The following is a 20,774-nucleotide window of genomic DNA, read 5'->3' as shown; positions in this document are numbered from 1 at the left end:
TCTCTCTAACTGCCCATCTCTGTCTTCCTTTCCTCCCCCTCTGCCCTATCCTGCTTCCCCTCCAGCAGAAGGCAGACCTGGCTGTGGCTGCATTCACCATCACTGCCGAGCGGGAGAAGGTCATCGACTTCTCCAAACCCTTTATGACCCTGGGGATCAGCATCCTCTACCGAGTGCACATGGTAAGCTCCCAATGGGGACCATGGACTGCAGCCTGACCCAGGGGATAGGGACAGGGCCTGCAAATGGGAACAGGACTCCCACTGGACCACAGATGGGCCCATCAGATTCCTGGCGCCTGACAGGGACCAGGGGTGAATATACAGTCCAGGTCAGGAGCAGCTCCAGATTTCACTCCCCACAGGGCCGCAAGCCTGGCTACTTCTCCTTTCTGGACCCCTTCTCCCCTGCCGTGTGGCTCTTCATGCTTCTTGCCTACCTGGCTGTCAGCTGTGTCCTGTTCCTGGCTGCCAGGTGAGTGCACTCTCTGCTGCCTGGGAGGGAGGGCAGGGACAAGGCATGAGCCCTTTCCCCTCATGGCTCTGCCTTTTGCTCTGTGGATCTCTATCTGGGCCATCTCCTTGCCTCTTCCCTGAAGAGGTGTCTCTCCATGTCTCTGTCTCTCTGTCTCTGTGTCTCTGCCTCCCTTTCTCTCTACCTTTCCTCTGCATGTATGTCTCCATCCATCTTTCTCTTTCCCTCCCACTTTCCCATCTCTGCTCCTCTGACCACAGTGGCTCCATGTCCCCCGACTTCTACCCTTTTCCCCTGCACCTGGGCCCATGCACCTGCCTATGTCTCTCCACAGGCTGAGCCCCTACGAGTGGTACAATCCGCACCCATGCCTGCGGGCACGTCCCCACATCCTGGAGAACCAATACACGCTGGGCAACAGCCTCTGGTTCCCAGTGGGGGGGTTCATGCAGCAGGGCTCGGAGATCATGCCGCGGGCGCTGTCCACACGCTGTGTCAGCGGAGTCTGGTAAGATGCTTTCTATCTGCCCGGCAGGGACTAGGGGTCATCTGAGTTCTGGAAGGTGTAGGAGGCTGCTGCAGTCCTCTGGGTGATCTCCACCTCCAGCTATGTGGCAGGGAATGGGGTCAGACACTGAGCCCCAGCATGACTGCCTACTAGCCATATAACCTTGGGTAGGCCCCATCCTTTCTCCATGCCTCAGTCTCCTCATCTGAAAACTGAGAATAAAAAGGCTTATGTCTGAGGTCTGTGAGGATTCAGTGAGGCAGTCAAGGAAAAACACCCTGTGAGCCTGACAGCCTGTGCTGACAGGAGGAGTTATGGTCACAACAGGAGAAACATCATCTGCTGTCACACACATTGCCCTGGTTATCACAGAGACTTAGAGTCCTTGAAGTCCCATAGTGACCTAGCATCCTGGAGAGAACTTATTTTTCCCCTTGGACAAGCTCCAGGAAGCCCCATGTCAGGGGGGCATTCACTGAGAACTCATGGTCTCTAGTCCACAGTTTTAAAAAAAAATGTGGCATTAGATGCCAACACTCAATGTCCAGGCAAATTCATCCAGGCACAGTGGCACACAACTGTAACAGCAGTGACTCAGGAGGCTGAGACAGTGGGATCACAAGTTCAAGTTCAGCCTTAGCATCTTAGACCCTCAGCAACTTAGCAAGACCCTGTCTCAAAATAAAAAATTAAAAGGGCTGGAGATGTAACTTAACTGGGCTCAACCCCAGTACCAAAAAAAAACAAAAAAAAAAAAAAAAAAAAAACGGAAAATTACCCACAAATCTAGGAGACCTGTCAGCACTGACCGGCATCCCAGCTGACATCAACTTCAGGCCCACCCTCCCCACTTCCATTACTCTCTGGCCTGGCCTCACATTTACCTCCCTGGTCTATCATACAGCAATTGGATTCAGCTGCAGTTCCTGCAACTAAAGAGAAAGTTTAGGAGGGGGAATAGTCTCCCTGTTTTATGGATTAGAGAGGAGTGGGTTGCTAAAGAGCATGCATTTGGCTAGATGCAGAGCCAGGTTCCAGCCCCACCCTGTGCCAGCCCTCAGAACTGCCCTGCCAGCCCAGCTCCTGAGGCCCTCCGTAGCCTTCTCCAGGAAAACCCCAGGCCTTCTAGGACACGTCCTCCTCCCCTCCTTCCCATTAGAATTCGTGCATCCATGGACATTCCACAGGGGTTTGTTGAGCCCCTCCTATGCCAGCTCCGTCCCTGTTCTTCAAAGGCAAAGGTGTTGATAGTAAACAGGTAAACAATAAACACTGGGCTTCATATTTTATTTAATGGATCTGTCCCAGACACATTATTTAATATACAACTGTTCAATCAAGACTAACCTTAAGAGGCAGCAGGTTTTTCTTTCTCCCAGCTAAGTGGAAGCAACTATAATTCACTTAGTCCACTGGCTTTGAAACTTTTAAGTCTTTTTGCTTTTGTTTTCTGTTTTGGTGGTATTGTTCCAAAGGTTTGTATTGGTACTCACTATGGAGGAGCTAACTGGGGCTATAAATGTATTAATTGAGGAAACTATGAACAGCTGGGAAAACTTGAAAACTCAAACATAAACCACAGTGGATGAGAGTTCAGACTTTAGCACCCACACAGAACCCAAGTGAGAGTCCTGGATACTGGCTTGTGACAACATCTCATTTGTTCATGTTGGTTATTACCATAGATTACCCCAATGAAATTTTCAAGTCTTAATGATTTTTTAAAAGTTTTTGAATTTGCATCATTTCAGATGATGCCCTGTATTTGTTTCTTATGGCTACTGCAAAATTTATCACAAATTTACTGGCTTAAAACACATTAAATGTATTCTGGAGGTCAGAAGTCCAAAATAGATCTCACAGTGCTAAAATCAGGTTGGCAGGGGGGTCTGGATCCTTCTGGAGGCTTTAGAGGGAATCCCTTTCTTTGCCTTTACCGGCTTTTAGAAGACACCAACATTCTTTGGTCATGGCCTCCTTCTTCCATCTTCAAAGCCAGCAGAGTAACATCTTCAAATAAATCCCCCCACTCCCCCTGATTCTGACTTTCTTCTTCTACTGATAAGCACCCTTGTGATTCATTGGGGCTGTCTGGACAATTCAAGAGTATCTCCCAATCTTAAGATCCTTAAGTTAATCACATCTGCAGTGTTCCTTTTACCATGTGAGTTGATGTAATCATGTTTTCTAGGAAATAGGATGTAGATATCTTTGGTGGTGGCAGCAGGAGGAGGCTTATTCTGCTACCATACTGCTCAAGAGAAATGTATTGATATTTTCAATATAATGATGTATTAGATGCTCACAAAAGTGCTGTTGAGGGGGCCGGGTTGTGGCTCAGTGGTAGAGAGCTTGCCTAGCATGCTTGAGGCACTGGGTTCGATCCCTGGCACCAAATTTTAAAAACTAAATAAAAACAAATAAAATAAAGATGTTGTGTCCATCTACGACTAAAAATAAAATTTAAAAATTAAAAAAAAAAAAGTGCTGTTGAGGAACTTGCAGAGTGCATGACAGAACAGTGGAGAACGGCCCCCTGAGGAGGTGTATGGGAGCCGTCTCAGGGGCTACAGTGGAGTCATCCATGCCAAAGAGGGTGGGAGAAAGCTAGGTATGTGAGAAGTAGCTGAGAGGGCACTGAGAAGAGCCACTGCAGGTCAGGCAGGGGGAATCAGTGGCCTCTCTGCAAACCATGATTCCTGCTCCTTGGTCAGGGACCCTCTTCCTGAGGTTCATGTTCTCCAGCCAGGCATTCTTTGCCTCTTCCATTGCTGTCACCCAGAAGCCCTGGGTCATGCCCCCTCTATCACTGGAGACTTTGGCCCTATGCTCCTCTCTTCTGTACCCCAAATCTATTCACACGTTTGCTCATTTCATAAATGTTTGTTAATCTGCAGATATGACCCCATCGTGATAATTCAGCAAGCCAGGTCCCTGACTTCCAGGGGCTGGCATTCCTGTAGTAGACAGTAGGGATTTGGTGCCATCATCCTAGAGGGCTTTGCTGAAGCTTAACCTGTGGTAGCCTGGCCAGACCTGCTTTCTTGTCCCCTGGTCTCCAGTGTCCGCTTGGTCTGCAGCCTCCTGTAACCACATCCAGAGGCTCATCATCATTCAGGACAGCTCTGCCTTGGAAATCAACATTCCAAGACCTCTCTGACCACAGCCCCGTCCCTCCCAGACTCTGTCTTGTTCCCTCTCCCTGTTCTCTGAGCCCTGCCTGCCTTCACATCCATCCATCTCCAGGTAGGCTCCCGGGCACTCTCTTCAGCCATTGTCCTCTACTCTTCCCCTGCTGCTCCTTCCCTCAAGCTCTCTTGGCAAGAAAACCCCCAAACCTCAGAGCTAGCTGCACTTGGCCTCTCCCCCTCCCCACAACCCCAGTTCCACAGGGTCTCTTGCAGCCCCCTTATCCATATATCCTATCCCTTTCTTCCTTGTGGCCAGTGTATGCCCTACTAGCCACCCACCACTGGAGGCTCTGTTCTTGCTTCTGGGATGCCATGTCCTCAGGTTTCCTCTGGCCACTTTGGTCCTCAACCTCATTTCGCTGTAGATTCCCTTTGCCCTCATCCATCCCTCAAATGGGCTTCTCACCCCACACCAGTGATGGTTCAGTGCTCGAAGACTCAGCACCTTCTTTTTATAACAACTATTCTTTCAAACTTCCTTTTCTACCCTGAAATTCAAGGATAATATATCTACAAACAGGCATAATTTTTAAAAAAGGAAGAAGAAGAAGAAGAATATAACACCCTATTTGCAATATGAAGGAAAAAAGAAAGTGATTTCTAATAAAGTAACATGATGGTAATATGTAAATGCTTGGATGTTGCCACACCAGAGGACAGAATGCCATAATCAGGTGGCATCTACTTGTAAAGAATAAGTCTGGAATGATAAGGAGTTTTCTTGTCCCCTGGTCTCCAGTGTCCACTTGGTCTGCAGCCTCCTGTAGCCACATCTATTAGAATTTTGTCAACCCTTGATATTCGATGTGGAAATAGTTACCAAATTAGTGTGGCAAATATGAATTGCCATGAATGAGATAGTTTGCTAATGCAGCTGATCTGAGCATCCTGACTCCAGGATTCAAACACAAATGGACCAGTCATCTGAGGCATGACTTCCCAAAATGGCGAAGAGTTCTTGCCAGAGTACCAAACAAAGCAACATCCAGTTGTTTCTCAGTCTGAACAAGAGATGTATTCCTGGAGATTTCAGTTTATTTTCTAACTGCAAAAAGTATGTGGGTTTTTGGGGGCTGGGGATGTGGCTCAAGCGGTAGCGCGCTCGCCTGGCATGTGTGCGGCCCGGGTTCGATTCTCAGCACCACATACAAACAAAGATGTTGTGTCCGCTGAAAACTAAAAAATAAATATTAAAAAAAAAAGTATGTGGGTTTTCTTATACCAAAGAGACAGGCTTAGGTCCTCATGTCTGGATTTTCTCTCTTGTTCAGACTAAGCTGAGCATGGTCAGACACTTGCCACCTGCTGGACCCACTCTGACCAGCAGAGTTCCCCCACACTTCACCAAACACCTTCCCCACCCACCTCCATACATACCCCCAGCCAGAGACCACCAGTCTTAACATTTGGTCCAGGGACATCTCACCTATGCCCTGGCTTCCCTTGCTTTCCAGATATAGATACTTCTGAAATCCTCATCTTTGACATCTTCATGTATCCACCCAACTTGGGCTTCTTCTCTTAGGCACCCAACAGGCATCCCCAAACTCATTGTTCAAAACAAAGCTCGTGTTTTTGCTCCCAAATCTAACTCCCCATCTGTGTTCCTTCTGCTGTCTCTCAGTGAGTGGCCCCATCACCGTCTACCCCATCACTACCACCAGCCAGACAGGAGGTATCCTCAAGGACAAGTGTGGTGCCTGGTGTGTACAGGCACTGGTTAATTTTTTTTTTTAACTGTGACTGAACCCAGGGATGCTTTGTCACTGACTTATGTCCCCAGCTCTTTTTATTTTTTATTTTGAGACGTGGTCTCACTAAGTTGCTTAGGGCATCACTAAGTTGCTGAGGCTGGCCTTCAACTTGCAATTCTCCTGCCTCAGCCTCTTGAGTCACTGGGCACTGGTTAATATTGTTTTAAAGAGTGAGTGACAGCATTGACCCATGGGTGGGTTGGGAGATACTTGGTTTCTGGAAAGGTTGTGTTAGTCCCTGGGTTTTGTGTGTTGGGGTTGGGTTTTGTTTTACAGGAGGCTGTATTATCACTAGAAGGAGGACAAGGGGGCAGGATAAGACAAATGGCTGCCCTGGGGTCCTGCAGCCAGGCCCCTGGGTGCCTCTTCTCCCAAGTCAGTCTTGTGTCACCAAGATAATAAGAGCAAACGTCTATGTGGCACATTTGCTCTCTCTTCCCAAAACCCTGTGAGGGAGGGCTTGCAGATGTGCTTACTTCATAGGTGAGGAAACTGAAACAATTTCAAGGTCATACAGCTAGAGCCAGGATTTGGGGATTTTCCATAGAGCTTTCTATTATTAATTTCTAATTTAGTTCCATTGTGATCAGAGAACACACTCTGTAGGACTTGAATCCTTTTAAAATTACTACGACTTGTTTTATGTCTCAACAAATGGTCTGTCCTGGTAAAGGTTCTGTGTGTACTTGCACTGAATGTGTATTCTGCTGTTGGGTAAATGTCAGCGAGGGCCAGTGGTTGACGGCGTTATTCAAGGCTTCTGTGTCCTTACTGCTTTCCTGTCTACTTTTCTACTTGTCCTATTAGTGACTGAGAGGAGAGTGTTGGAGTCTCCACCTGTAATTGAGGAGAAATTATCTATTTCTCTTTTCAGTTCTGTCATTTTTTTTTTTTTTTAATATTTATTTATTTTTTAGTTCTTGGCGGACACAACATCTCTGTTTGCATGTGGTGCTGAGGATCGAACCCGGGCCGCACGCATGCCAGGCGAGCGCGCTACCGCTTGAGCCACATCCCCAGCCCTCTGTCATTTTTTGCTTCATGAATTTTGAGGCTCTATAATTAGGTGCATAAATGTTTAGGATTGCTGTGTCCTCTTGATGAATTGGTCCTTTTGTCATTATACTTTGCCAGTCCTATGAATGATCATTGTCATGACCACTCAACTCTGCCACTGGAGTATGAAAGCAGTCGTAGATAAAATATAAATGAATGAATGTGACTGTGATCCAGTAAAACTTCATAGATACTGCTGGACGTGTGGTGCATGCCTGTTAATTCTAATGATTTGAGAGGTAGAAGCAGAAGGACTGCATTCAAGGTCAACCTTGGAACTTAGCAAAACCCTGTCTCAAAAAAAAAGAATTAAAATTATTAATTAGATTTAAATTAAACTGAGCCACACCCCCAGCCTTTTTTTTTTTTTAGAGAGAGAGAGAAAAATTTTTAACATTTATTTATTTATTTTAGTTTTTGGTGGACACAACATCTTTGTTTGTATGTGGTGCTGAGGATCGAACCCAGGCTGCACGCATGCCAGGCGAGCGCGCTACTGCTTGAGCCACATCCCCAGCCCCAACCCCCAGCCTTTTTAAATTAATTTTATAAAAAAGTGTTTAGGTTTGTGGCTCAGAGTGTCCCTGGGTTCAATATCCAGTACCACAATAACTAAATAAATAAAAATAAATAAATAACTATATAGCTACTGACACTAAAATTTGAATTTTATATAAATTAGGTGTCATAAAATATTACTTGTCTTTTGGTTTTTTCCTTAGCTATTTAAAAATGTGAAAACCAGGGGCTGGGTTGTAGCTCAGTGGCAGAGCACTCGTCTAGTATGTGTGAGGCACTGGGTTCGATTCTCAGCACCACATATAAATAAATAAATGATAAAGGTTTGTCAACAACTAAAAAAAAAATTAAAAATAATTCTTAGCTTGGACCTGTGGGCAGTGGTACATACCTGTAATTCCAGCTACTATGGGGGCTGAGGCAGGAGGCTCACGAGTTCAAAGTAAAACAAAAAGTAAAAATAGAAAGGGAAAGGAACGTAGTTCAGTAGCAGAGCACCTCTGGTTTCAATACCAGTACTGCAAAATAAATAAGTCAGTCATCTGCCAGCTTACTGTTTGTCCTATTTGTTGTTTGTTCCCTTTTTCCTTATTTCCTACCTTGTTTTGAGTTTATGATATCTTAGGATTCTGTTTATCTTCATCATCAAGTAAATATACTTCTATACTTATTTTAGTGATTGCTCTGGGTTTGAAATATGCATCTTTAATTTATTAAAAAATACTTGCAAGCTGGGTGTGGTGTGGCACAACTATAATCCCAGAAGCTCAGGAGGCTGAGGCAGGAGGATCGAAAGTTCAAAGCCAGCCTCAGCAACTGAATGAGGCCCTGAGCAACTTAACAAGACCCTGTCCCAAAATAAAAAGGGCTGGGGATGATGGCTCAGTGGTTAATCACCCCTGGGTTCAATCTCCAGTAAAAAAAAAAAAAAAAAAGTAACATACAATTTCATATAAGATGTAAGACCCTTGCAACAGTATATATCCATCTCATCCTTCCACCTTTTGACTTTTATCATTTACGTTACTTCTGTATATCTTATGAACCCCACACTATACTAGTGGTGGGTGGGTGTGTAAATAGTAAAGGTTTTTTAAAAAAGTTTTTAGGGGCCAAGGGTATAGCTCAGTGGGAGAGTATCTGTCTAGAATGCATAAGACCCTGAATTCTATCCCAGCACCAAAAAAAAAAAAAAAGAAGAAGAAGAAGAAGAAGAAGAAAAAGGGAAAAAATCAAATGTGGAATATGCCTTCTATATTTACTTACATGTCTACCATTTATAGTGTTCTTCATACCTTCTTGTGCATCCACATGCCCATCCAGTATTATTTTCCTTTTACTTGAAGAGCTGCTTTTAACATTTCTGAAAGTGCAGGTCTGCTGGTAACAAACTCTCCCAGCTTTGTTTACATGAGAGACGTTTTCTCGTGTGATCTTTGGAGGATGTTTTTATTGGATTTGGAATTCTAGGTTGACAGTTTTGTTTTGACTTTTCTTCAGCATGCTGTTGCCTTGTTTTTTGGCTTGAATATTCTCGGACAAGAAGTCTATTGGAGCTATTATCTTTACTTCTTTACGTGTAATGTGTCCTACACACACACACACACACACACACACACACACACCTTTATCTATTCTGGCAGCTTTTAAGCTTTTCTCTTTATTACTGGTTTTCAATAATTAATTATAATGTGCCCTGGTGTATTTTATATGTAAATGTGTTTATACTGCTTGGGGTTTATTGAACTTCTTGGGTTTGCATGGTAATAGTTTTTGTCAAACTTGAAAATTTTTTAACCATTACTTCTTCAAATAATTTTTTTTTCAGTTACTGCTTTCTCTCCTCTCTTTCTGGGATGCCAATCATATCTGTGTGGACACTTGATACTGTTCCTCAAGCCACTGAGGCACTCTGCTTGTTTACAGTCATTTTCCTCTCTGCTTTGTTTTGGATGGATTCTGCAGCTGTCTTCCATTTCCCTGATCTTTTCTGCTGCAGTGTCTAATCTGTATAATCCCTTCCAGCAAAAGTTTCTTTTCAGATATTGTGTATTTCATCTCTAGAAGGTCCCTTTGCCTCTTTTTTATATCTTCCATTTCTCTCCTCCATGTGCTTTTTATATTCTTGAGCATTTTGAGTATATTTATAATAGCTATTTTAATGTCCTTGTCTACCTTTTTCATCGTCTTTGACCACTTTGAGTCTCTTTCAGACCAGGGTCCCTTTTTTCTTGTACCTTTATATATCTGATTATTTTTTTAATTAGATGATAGATATTGTGAATTTTACATTGTTTATATTATAGCGTCTTGGACTTCTGGCTAGGGAAGTCCGGGGAGGTAGGGAGAGAGAATGAACCTACCAGGGGGATTTAACTTAGCTCAGTGATAGAGTGCCTTTCTAGCACCACAAAAACAAACCAAAACATCAAAAGAGTCTTGGACTTTTTCTGGCAGACAATTAAATTACTTGTGAATTATTTTGATCCTTCCAAGCCCATATTGAAGCTCTTTTAGGACAGGTCTTGTGTTGTCTTTAGGGCCCATGAAACCCAGTTTCCAATATGGTGTTCTTTGTGTTCCCTACTATATATCTCATATATTCAATGAAGTCTCTACTCTGGCTGGAAGGAGCTCAAGCAATTCCCAGCCCTGTGGGAACTCTGGGAATTGTTTTCCCCTTGAAATTTGTTCTTGTCTGGCCCCATGGAGTTTCATCCATGCACTTACAGATTGATATTCAGCCAAAGACTCAAGGGGACCCCAGGTTTCTGGAACTCTCTGTGCAGTTCCCTCCTCTTAAGTATTCTGTCTCACAAATTCCAGACATTTTTCTCCCTCCACCCTAGCTCCTATCTCCATCTCCACAGCTCTGCAGGATTGCTGAACCGTTTGGATTTCCCTTCCAGGTGCTGAGTGTGTAAATTAAATCCATTGGGCAGCCTATATGATGATGTCTCACTTCATTTCTCTTTTCTTAGGAATCACAGTCCTGAGATGCCTATCATTCTCTATAGTTTCATATATCTGTACAGTTTTCTGGTGGTTTATGGTGAGAGGGTACTTTTTATGTAAATGTATTTTTAGTTGTCAATGGACTTTTATATTTTAAATTTGTATATGGTGCCAAGAATTGAACCCAGTGCCTCACACATGCTAGACAAGTGCTCTATCACAGTGCTACAACCCCAGCCCCATGAAAGGGTATTTCTCATACCAGGAAATAGAAGCCTCTGGAATGGATATTTAAACCCAAGGAGTCTGGCTTCAAAATCCACACTCCTAACCTGTCCACTAGTCAGCAGTCAGCCTGTTTAATGTTGGGGTCACTGTTGATGAGGGAGGTACCACTAATGGAGCACATGGTCACAGGTCAAAGTGGCAGGGATGGCTCCAGCCTGCAGCTCATCCCTCCCACCCCTCAGGTGGGCCTTCACCTTGATCATCATCTCCTCCTACACGGCCAACCTGGCCGCCTTCCTCACCGTGCAGCGCATGGAGGTGCCTGTGGAGTCGGCTGATGACCTGGCAGATCAGACCAACATTGAGTACGGCACCATCCACGCTGGCTCCACCATGACCTTCTTCCAGGTGGGGCCACTCGGAAACTTCAGGCTTGGTGTTGGGATCCCTGCCCTGCATAGCATCTCTGAGTGGGGCTGGGCAGGGCCTCCTGGATCAGAGACTGATGATCAGTGACGGTCGGGAGGTATGGGAGCAAAGGACACACTTGCTCTCATGGGGAGTGCTGCTGTCTGGCAGGGGACAGGGATCTAATGTTGAATCAGTGCCATAAGTAGAGGACAAGCAGGGCCAAGGAACTTCTAGAAGGGTTAGAACTGGGAATATCGTCCAACAGAGAGGAAGGAGGGCCCTAAAAGTGAGAGAATACACTCTATGTATTTGGGGTAAAAGAAAAGAAAGATAAAAGCTTGGCAAGGAGGTTTGGGTTAAAGACTCAAAAACCTCAAAGGCCAGGGAGAGCACTTAGATTGGACTCTGCACATGGGCAGTGGGGAGCAACGGGTGACAGTTTAGAGTTGGACATTCCCCCTGGGCCAGGTTGGGGTAGACAAGTGTTCTGGAGGAGGCTGAAGCTGGGTGGGGCCACTGGAGGGTTAGGGGAGAGGAGACAGGAGTAGGTCTAGGAGGTTGCTGAGCCATGAGGGCTGTGAGGCATCCTGGGAGAGGGGGCATGGGGATGATTTGGACCTGGCTTGGACAGTTTGTCTAGTCTCTCTCCTCTGTCTTTGGCTCTTTCTGTCTTGATCTCAACTCTGTACTCTCTCAGATTGAGGGAGACTCCTGGAGGGCAGGGTACAGGGCTTAGGAAAGGACGTGGGTGGAGAGACCCTCACCTGTCTTCCCCTTGTGCTCCCTCTGCCCAGAATTCTCGGTACCAGACGTACCAGCGTATGTGGAACTATATGCAGTCCAAGCAGCCCAGCGTGTTCGTCAAGAGCACAGAAGAGGGCATCGCCCGTGTCCTCAACTCCCGCTATGCCTTCTTGCTGGAGTCCACCATGAATGAGTACCACCGCCGCCTCAACTGCAACCTCACCCAGATTGGGGGCCTCCTCGACACCAAGGGCTATGGCATTGGCATGCCGCTGGGTATGGCTTCAGTGAGGATGTGGAATGGGGCAGGGGCCCTTTGTGTCTGAAAACAAGATGTGTGAGCAGGCCCGGGACTGGGCCAGGGCCCCCAGAGGCTGGCTGAGAATTCTGTGTGTAATCTTCTGGCTGTGTGGCATTAGGCAGGTGTCATCACCTTCCTGTGCCTCTGTACCTTCCACCTGCAAAGATGAACCCAGGAACAATCAGTTCTAGACTCCAAGGGCTGTTGAGAGAATTCAATGAGGTTTTGCTGTACAACTCAGTACATGTTGGCTATGAAGCTTGCTGCCTTTCCTCATTGGCCTAAGGGGCCCTTGAGGGAGAGGACTTGATTTTATTTGCTTCATATTCTCTGCACCAAAGCCTACAGTTTGGCTCAGAAAAGGTGCTCAGGAAATGATATAAATGGATGGATGGATAGAAGGAGGGTATGTATGTAAATGGAAGGAAGGAAGGATAGATAGATGGCTGGATAGGGGAAGGAGAAAGATAGGGAGGAAGGAAGAGAGTTGGGAAGGGAGGAAGAGAGGATGAACCCTCCATGGGAACTTAACATGTTATTTCATTCTTCAGTTCAGGACATGCTTTTTCAGGGCTCAGTGCTAGAAGCCTACCACTGATTTGTCTCCAAATGTTGACATTTTGGCTTTTAAAATCATGTGTGAGCCATTGGTGCTTACATTAGTTACCTGTAACTGCACAGAAATTCTGAGCATTTTTGCATGAGAGTTCATGCTGTTCTAGAGAAGTAGTGTAGCCTGGTGCCTTAGGGACAGGCTTTAGAGTCACATCAGCCTGGTTTTAGATCCCACTTTCCACCCTGACTCAGTACATGATCTAAGAGAAGAGCATCGCCTCATTCAGAAATATCTGCTTCAGATGGAAACCTCTGCTTCACAGGGTCATTGCAAGGCTTGAATAAATTCTGCAAACCCAGGGTCTGGCACATAGCAGGTGCCTAATAAACATTAATTACCTCTACTCACCATATCCCTACTTCCTGGCATGTGACAGATGTTCTATGAGTATCTTAGTAAATGAAGGAGTGCGTACAGAACAGGATATATGGGGTGTTTGAAGCCCAAGGATGGTTCAAGAGGAGAACATGAGGGTGAGGGGAGAGGTGTTGTGAAGAGGAGGGGAGAATGGGGATCCATTCACTCAGCAGATTGGTCTGATGCCCTCACAGGTGCCAGACCCTGGGCTGGATGCTGGGCAACAGAGAGAAGATGCCAAGCACCCCAGCCCCTCCTACCTTCCACTAGGGCAGTAGGCAGCAGAGATCATAAACATGTAGCTGCTGTGTCATATGACGTCAGGTGGTGATAAGTGTTCTAGCTGAAAATTTAGGGGAAGAGACTGACAGAAGGGGGTTCTTGGGGCCATTTTAAATAAAGTGATCAGAGAAGACCCTGAGGAACCAGCATGTGAGCAGAGATCTGAGTGAAGTGAGGGAAAGAACATTCCAGCAGAGCCAAAGGTCCTAAGGTAGGACTTTGCTAGGCTGATTTGGAACTTGCAAGGAGGTCAATGTGGCTGGACCTGAGAGAACCTTGGGCAAGGGTACCAGAAAGTGACTGCCTGAGAATACAGGCTCTGGTAGGCAGAGGGAGGGGCCTTGTTCTAGCAGCAGTGAGGGAAGCCATGGAAGAGGTTTCAGCAGGGGAGGACTGATCTGATTGCTCCTAAAACTGACTCCTGGCTGCTGTATTGTGAAGAAACTGGGTAGGGGTGGGGAGAGGCCACAAGGAAGACCCTGAGCAGCATCAAGGACTGACGGAGGCCACGGTGAGGGGACAGTTGGGTTTGGGGCAGGCAGGGCCCCAGGGCCTGATAGCCAGTCCCTTCTCATGTGCCCGGCCCAGGCTCCCCATTTCGGGACGAGATCACGTTGGCCATCCTGCAGCTCCAGGAGAACAACCGACTAGAGATCCTGAAGCGCAAGTGGTGGGAAGGAGGCCGGTGCCCCAAGGAGGAGGACCATCGAGCGAAAGGTCAGCCACCCCTGCATGCGGCATGTCCTTCCTGAGGACCTCCTTGCAGCCCAATGCCCACACAGCCCACTCTGTGGCTCTCCCCTAACCCCCAGGTCTGGGCATGGAGAATATTGGTGGCATTTTTGTCGTGCTCATCTGTGGCCTCATCATCGCTGTCTTCGTGGCGGTCATGGAATTCATATGGTCCACAAGGAGGTCAGCAGAGTCTGAGGAGGTGAGGAAGTTGGCCAAGGGTGGGGCATAAAGCACGGGACCCCTAGGCTGGACCATGTGAAGGATGTGGCATTGGAAGCCACCTGGTGGATGGTGGGGAGCTGGGGAAGGGGGAGGAGGAGTACAGCAGGTAAGGAGGGGCCTGGAGAGACTCCTGGGGTTAAGGAGGTCCCAGGAGAGGTGAGAGAGCAGGCAAGGAGACAGAGCATCCAGACGTGCAAGGATAGAAGGAGAAGAGCCCGGGAAGAGATAAAGATGCAGGGAAAGGGGGTGGGGGGAGAAAAGTGTGGCGAGCCACAGAGGCCATAAAGCAAGAAAAAATTAGAGGAGAAACAAGCCACAGAATGCAGACTTGATGACCAGTCTCATGCTATAGTCAGGATCACTACTTCCAGAGGGCCCTAGGTGCTTCTGGGTGACACCTCTGCTGTTCCAGACCCATTCATGTTCCCACATCCCAGACTGCTAGTGCCCCTTTCCCTTGCTCTGCCAGCCTCCAGATCCTCCTCCACTCCTCACTTCCAGCAACTGACCTCACAGGTACAGCCCAAAACCCCAGCCCCACATCCAGCCCCCCACATTCTCTACTTGTCCCTTCCACTCCTCTGAAGACAGCCTCCACCTTTGCCCAGATCACCCCCTCATCTTCCCAAGGACATCTCTCCAGTGCAAGGCAAACAATATTGAGTCTGTTTATACCCCCAGGTCTTTCCTCCTACGTTGCACAGTCAGCTGTCTTCTCTTTATTGGATCAGCAGTCAGCATACAAATGTGCTGTAACTCCTCCCACCTAAAGAAGTCCTGTCTTGACCCTACTTCTCCTCCCAGCCACCATCAGATCTCTCTCCTTTCCTCTGCCTCCTTAAGAGGATTGTATCTCCCTGTTCTTTCCAGTTTCTCTCCACCCATTCACTATTGGGCCCACTTTCTGTCCCTGCCCCTCTACTCTTTTTTTAATATATACATTTATTTTTTAGTTGTAGGTGGATACACAATATTTTTATTTCATTTTTATATGGTGCTGAGGATCGAACCCAGGGCCTCACACATGCTAGGCGAGCGCTCTACCACTGAGCCACAACCTCAGCCCGCCCCTCTACTCTTTAATGAGTGACTTCCTCATCTGAAATCCAGTGCCCAAGTCTCAGGCCTCATCTACCTGGGACAGCAGCAGGCTTCAGCACAGTTTATCGCTCTCTCCTCAATACCTTTTCCTCTCTGCTGATCCCTTGTTTTCCTCCTGCCTCTCAAGTCACTCTCCTAAGCTCCTTTGTTGGGTCCCTTTCTCCCCAGCATTTGTTGGGGGATCCCAGGGCTTGCTCCTCTGACTGTTTCTTTTCTCTGTTTTTCTCTATTTCCATAGAGGTCCCAGGAATGGCTCTTAAATGTGCTGATGACTTCTATACTAGTTATTCATTGTTACCATAATACCTTTACTGCTTAAAACAGCAAACTTCTGTCAGCTTACAATTTCTGGGGCCAAGAACCAGGCAACAGCTTAGCAGGGTGGTTCTACCGCCCTATGTTGAGGTCACAGTCTTGGTGTTGGCTAGCGCTACTGGGATCTGAAGGCTTGATGGGGGCTGGAGGGTCCACTTCTAACATGGCTCACTGTCCCAAATATATCCATGATTTTCATTTATGGAGAGGACTGAATGACAACACAGGCCAGCACCAATGAAAGGAGATTCTTAGCCAGGAGCAGTGGTATATGCCTATAATCTGCAGGACTAGGGAGGTGGAGGCAAGAGGATCACAAGCTGGAGACTAGTCTCATCAACTTAGTGAGATCCTGTCTCAAAATAAAAAATTAAAAAGCATGGGGATGCAGCTCAGTAGCAAAGTGCCCCTGGGTTCAATCCCCAATAAGGGGAAGCGGGTATGGAGATAAAGATTCTTATTATGTTTCCTGAGAAGTGGGGGTAGGACATCACATAGGGCCACAGGAGAAGCACCAGATTTGGTCAGGAAGTAGAAGCTGCCCAGAGAGGAAAGACTAGGCCATTAGTTTTCCTGCAGTTTCTTTGGGCAAGGTTGGGCAGGCAGGCATAGGACTGGCCAGTTTGAACCGGTCAGTGGACTCTAGACTATAGGGGCTGTATCTAGTTGTCTTGTACCTGACCTGGAATGATTTAGGGCAGGGTAAATATTGGGGGTACATGAAATTAAATTAGGTACAAGGGGTGAGTAGGAGTATAGATAGACTCAATATTGCTTGCTGTGCCTCTGATAAGCTGAGGAGTCCTTTGCTATCTAAGATTTGGCTAGTTCTGGGAGGGTTAGTCCCTCCCCAGCCTGCAAGATTTTGAAGATATTAAAACATCCTAAGACACAGAAAATAAAACACATGATTAGTACTTTCAAAGGCAGTTGGTAGGATGCCTCAGTTTCTTGAACAGTGACCTCCATGGTCCTCATGCCATGGCAGCTGACAACCCCCAAGGCAAGTGATCCAAGAGAGGAAGGGCAAGAAGTGAAAATGTCAGATGACCAAATTCTGTTGGTCCCACAGACCAACCCTGATACAGAGAGGATTACATGAGGCGGGTAGAATCTTAGAGACTGCCTTCCATATTTCCTGTATTTCCCTGAGCCCAAAGTTTGTAAATTCAGCTCCATACCTGACATCTCTACATGGACATCTGGTAATATATGCATAATGTATGTGTTCACCACTGAGGTCCTGCACACCCACCAGCCAATGCCAACCTTCCAGTTGCTCAGGCCAAAAGTACATGGAGTTATCCTTTACTCCTTCCTCTCTTTCACCATCTCAGCAAATCCTTTTGTCTCCACAGCTGTCATAATATACACAGAGTCCAGCCCTCTCACACCACTCTGGTCTAGCTAATACCACCTCCTGCCTGGGCTATTGCAGTAGCCTTCTAGGTGGGCTCCCTGCTCTTGCCTCCCTGTAGTCTGCTGTTAAAAAGCTCAAGTGATTCTATGAAAACCCAGCAGTTGTCGGCTTCAAACTTGGGCGTCAGTTGGCAAAAGCCTTACAATGGCCTACAGGCCTTCTCGAGCTGGCCCACATTTCACCTCCTCTCTCTCCCCCCTTTGCATGCCCCATTCCTGCCACTCTGACCTGCATCACTTCCCATCCATACTGCTTATCTGTCTTCCCTACTTAACTTTTTTCCAAAGCACTCATCATCATCTAACATACTACATACATTTACATGTTTGTTATTTTCTGACTCTGCCTACTTGACTATAACCTCCATGAGGGCTGGGACTTCTGTTTTATTCTCTGCTGTGCCCAGGACAGTGCCTGGCACACAGCAGCATTCAGCAAACATGGCTTGCACTGTCAGGAGAAGATGGACTGTCAGGAGGGAAGGACTAGGGGCATCAGAAACCTAAGAGGAATAACAGGAGCCTGAATTGGTGAGGGCAGGTAGGCTCAGGGACAAACCCAAGGAAGATGGGAGATGTGAGAGAGAAAGAGACAGAAACAGGAGATGAAGGGCTGGTGAAGAGAATGGGAAGTGAAGACAGAAGAAAGAGGAGGTGTAGAAGAAGATGGGGACAGGGAGAGAATGCTGAGGATGTGCATTTGGGAAAGGAGTAGAGGAGTTGGGGGCATGGGGAGAGGCGGGCTGGGAAAGGGATGGGATGGTGAGGGGAGGGATGGTGAGGAGCACTCCAGAGGGTGACCACCCTGCGCCGCCCTCAGGTGTCGGTGTGTCAGGAGATGCTGCAGGAGCTGCGCCACGCCGTATCTTGCCGCAAGACGTCGCGTTCCCGCCGGCGCCGACGCCCTGGCGGCCCTAGCCGGGCCCTTCTGTCGCTGCGCGCCGTCCGTGAGATGCGGCTTAGTAACGGCAAGCTCTACTCGGCCGGCGCGGGTGGGGATGCAGGCGGCGCTCACGGAGGCCCGCAGCGCCTCCTGGACGACCCAGGGCCCCCAGGTGGGCCCCGGCCTTCTGTCCCCACCCCCTGCACGCACGTGCGTGTCTGCCAGGAGTGTAGGCGCATCCAGGCTCTGCGGGCCTCTGGGGCGGGAGCGCCGCCGCGTGGCCTGGGCGCCCCCACCGAGGCTACCAGTCCTCCTCGGCCGCGGCCCGGCCCCGCCGGCCCCCGCGATCTGGCCGAGCACGAGTGACCACGGGCGGGGCCGGGTGGGTGCTCGGACTGACCGTAGGGACTGGGCCTGCCGCAGGCCCCGGCCGCTCCCGCTTCCCTAGCGGGAGGGATACAGGACTTGGGGCGATGCCCCCGACGCCGCGATTTTGCCTTCGGTTCCCTGTGAGGTCCGAGGCCGGGCTCCGGAGCCGGCCTGCGCCCCCTAGTGGACTCGCGAGAGGGCGCCACGGACTCCCGCACTCCGCCCCCCCGCGGCGAGAAAGAGGAGCACAGAAACTGAGGACTCCAGGGGCCCAGGACTGCGGGGGGCCGTTCCCAGAGGCAGAAAACAGTTGGCGGGGAGGATCCCGCCCTGGGACTGCTCAGGCGTCCCAAGACTTGAAGCTGCCCTCTAAACTACTGGAGGTGGGGAAGGCCTCTGGACAGATGGGTGTCCCCTGGCGCCCCTCCGCTCTTCTCTTTCTCTCTTTTTTGGGGGGAGAAACCTCGGAATTTCTATGAGACCCCCAAGGGAGGGGGTCAGTTGGGCCCCCATCCCTACCCCTGCCACATCTCAGTCCCTGTTGGAATAAAAAAAAGAACAAAACCCCAAAACTGGGGATACCCGGGTCTCATTTCCTGGGAGTGGGAAGACATTGGAGGCTTGGGTCCCTGAAGTCGGCCTGGATGGTCACTTACACACTCTCCACCCTTGGCCCTGCCTGCATCCAGCAGGTCAGCCCAGGTCTCAGCAGCTGGCTCCTCTCCACTGACCTTCTCTCAGGACAGAGGGAGGCTGCGACAGAGACCCTGAGACAGATGGAGAGATGCAGGGATCTGGAGAGGCGGAGACATGGGGAGCAGAAGACACACAAAGACAGAAACCAGATGGGGCTGGGGGAGGGGAAGGGCAGTGAGCTGTTCCCTGTGTGAAGCATTGAGGGGGCACCTATGGTGGCGAGTGTGTTCCCAGACCAGAGTGATTCGGCGACTTTGAGATCATGAGCGTGTGTACTTTACTGAGGTGGGCCCTTTCTGTCCCTGACCGACCCTGTGTTTGGCGGAACCTGTACCTCTCCAGCCCAGAAGAGGGGAGTGAGGAATCCCGGAGGCGGGGCGGTTGCTGAAGGGCTGGTTGAGCAGGGAGAAGGGTGGGTCTGCCTCTTGTCCCCGCCCACCTCCGCCCCGCTGGAGGTTTCTGTGGAAACTGCAGCTGAAAAAGGACGAGTGAAGGTCAGACAGGGAGAGCCAAAACGAGGCCGTGCAGAAAGGGGAGAGTTGAAGGGGCGGGGAAAGAAAGAGAAGGGGCAGGGGTGGAGGAGACCCTGCGGGGGGTGAGTAGGAGAAAGAGGGGCCAGGAAAGGGAAGGACAGGGAGTGAGGCTGCGATGCATTGGAGGAGAGAGAGATGTGGCAGAAGAGGAGTTTCAGAGATGAAATGGGGAGTTGGGTGAAAGACAGGAAGCCATAGAAAACTAAATAGAGACCAGAAGGGACCAGAGCGGTGAGGAAAACCAGACAGAGGGTCGGAGAGTGCGAGACGGCGGAGGCTGGACGCGCCCTTTCAGCAGCTGGGCGAGCTCGGGAGCTGTCCGTTCAGCACCCGACAGCCAGCCCGAAGTACAGCCGCGCCCACGCTCACATCCAGGGTCCGCCTATCTTCCCTAGTAGTCCCTCTGCCGGCAGGACACACCTCGAGAGACCCCTCTCGGCACACAGCCCCCCATGCCGGGCTCACAGTGCCCCCAAGTTTCCACCTGGCCCCTTCTGTGTCTCAGACTTGCTGTATGTGTGCCCTTCAGGATCAGCACCAGCATTTCTGTTCCCTCCACGTCTTTTAGACTCTAATCAATGCCTCTGCCCTTGGGTTGGATTCTGTTGAAGGGCCTAGAATATGATTGCAGACATTTATGGCCTCTCCCCTCACTGTCCCAATACTATAAGGCTGGTTTCCTCTGGGGTCTCTCCCCATTTCTGAATCCTCCTCACCCACCAAGTTTCTGATCTGAGCCTCTCCCCATCTTTATCACTGAGTCTTCATTTGACCAAACCTGTCTCTGCCTGGCATAGTCGCCCTGTCTCTCTGTCACCTTTACTGAGTATTTCTGTTGCTGTCTCCCTGTTTTCTCATCTCTGCCTTTGCAGATCTCTACGTCTTTTTCAGTCTGTCTGTCTGTGTCAGTCTCTCTCTGGCTCTGGACTGTGTCTGTTTCTCCTTTTATGTCTCTCCTTCCATCTCTCATGCCGAGCTCCCCTGTCCCCCTCCATCCTGGTGACCTTCCTAAGTCTTCCCTCCCCCTACTTCCGCAGAGCCTGGCGCTGGGAGCACGATGCACAGTCATCAGTCTGGCTAGGCTTGTGTCTGAGAAAGGAATGCG

General features: G+C 48.8%; 1 protein-coding gene across 3 annotated transcripts in view; it reads left to right on the top strand.

The window, feature by feature from the left end:
- Grik5 (glutamate ionotropic receptor kainate type subunit 5) overlaps positions 1 to 19,028 on the top strand; it is a 60,039-nt gene extending 41,011 nt beyond the window's left edge. For 2 of the 3 annotated variants that reach the window (XM_046455598.2, XM_046455597.2), the window contains 8 exons: positions 69 to 182; positions 365 to 474; positions 809 to 982; positions 10,928 to 11,093; positions 11,891 to 12,116; positions 13,985 to 14,113; positions 14,209 to 14,330; positions 18,009 to 19,028. In XM_046455598.2, coding sequence (XP_046311554.1) covers positions 69 to 182; positions 365 to 474; positions 809 to 982; positions 10,928 to 11,093; positions 11,891 to 12,116; positions 13,985 to 14,113; positions 14,209 to 14,330; positions 18,009 to 18,437 — 1,470 coding nt within the window. In that variant the 3' untranslated portion in view covers positions 18,438 to 19,028. Of the gene's footprint in view, positions 1 to 65; positions 183 to 364; positions 475 to 808; positions 983 to 10,927; positions 11,094 to 11,890; positions 12,117 to 13,984; positions 14,114 to 14,208; positions 14,331 to 18,008 lie in introns of all 3 variants that reach the window. The other variant, XM_046455596.2, reaches the window with a different exon arrangement.
- Positions 19,029 to 20,774: the final 1,746 nt, after the last annotated feature.

Source organism: Marmota monax, unplaced genomic scaffold, assembly GCF_021218885.2.
Source record: "Marmota monax isolate L192 unplaced genomic scaffold, Marmota_monax_Labrador192_F-V1.1 WCK01_AAM20220418_F8-fsc00149, whole genome shotgun sequence".
NCBI lineage: Eukaryota > Metazoa > Chordata > Mammalia > Rodentia > Sciuridae > Marmota > Marmota monax.
The sequence above is the reverse complement of the archived record's forward strand: the minus strand, read 5'-3'. Positions and strand labels throughout refer to the sequence as shown.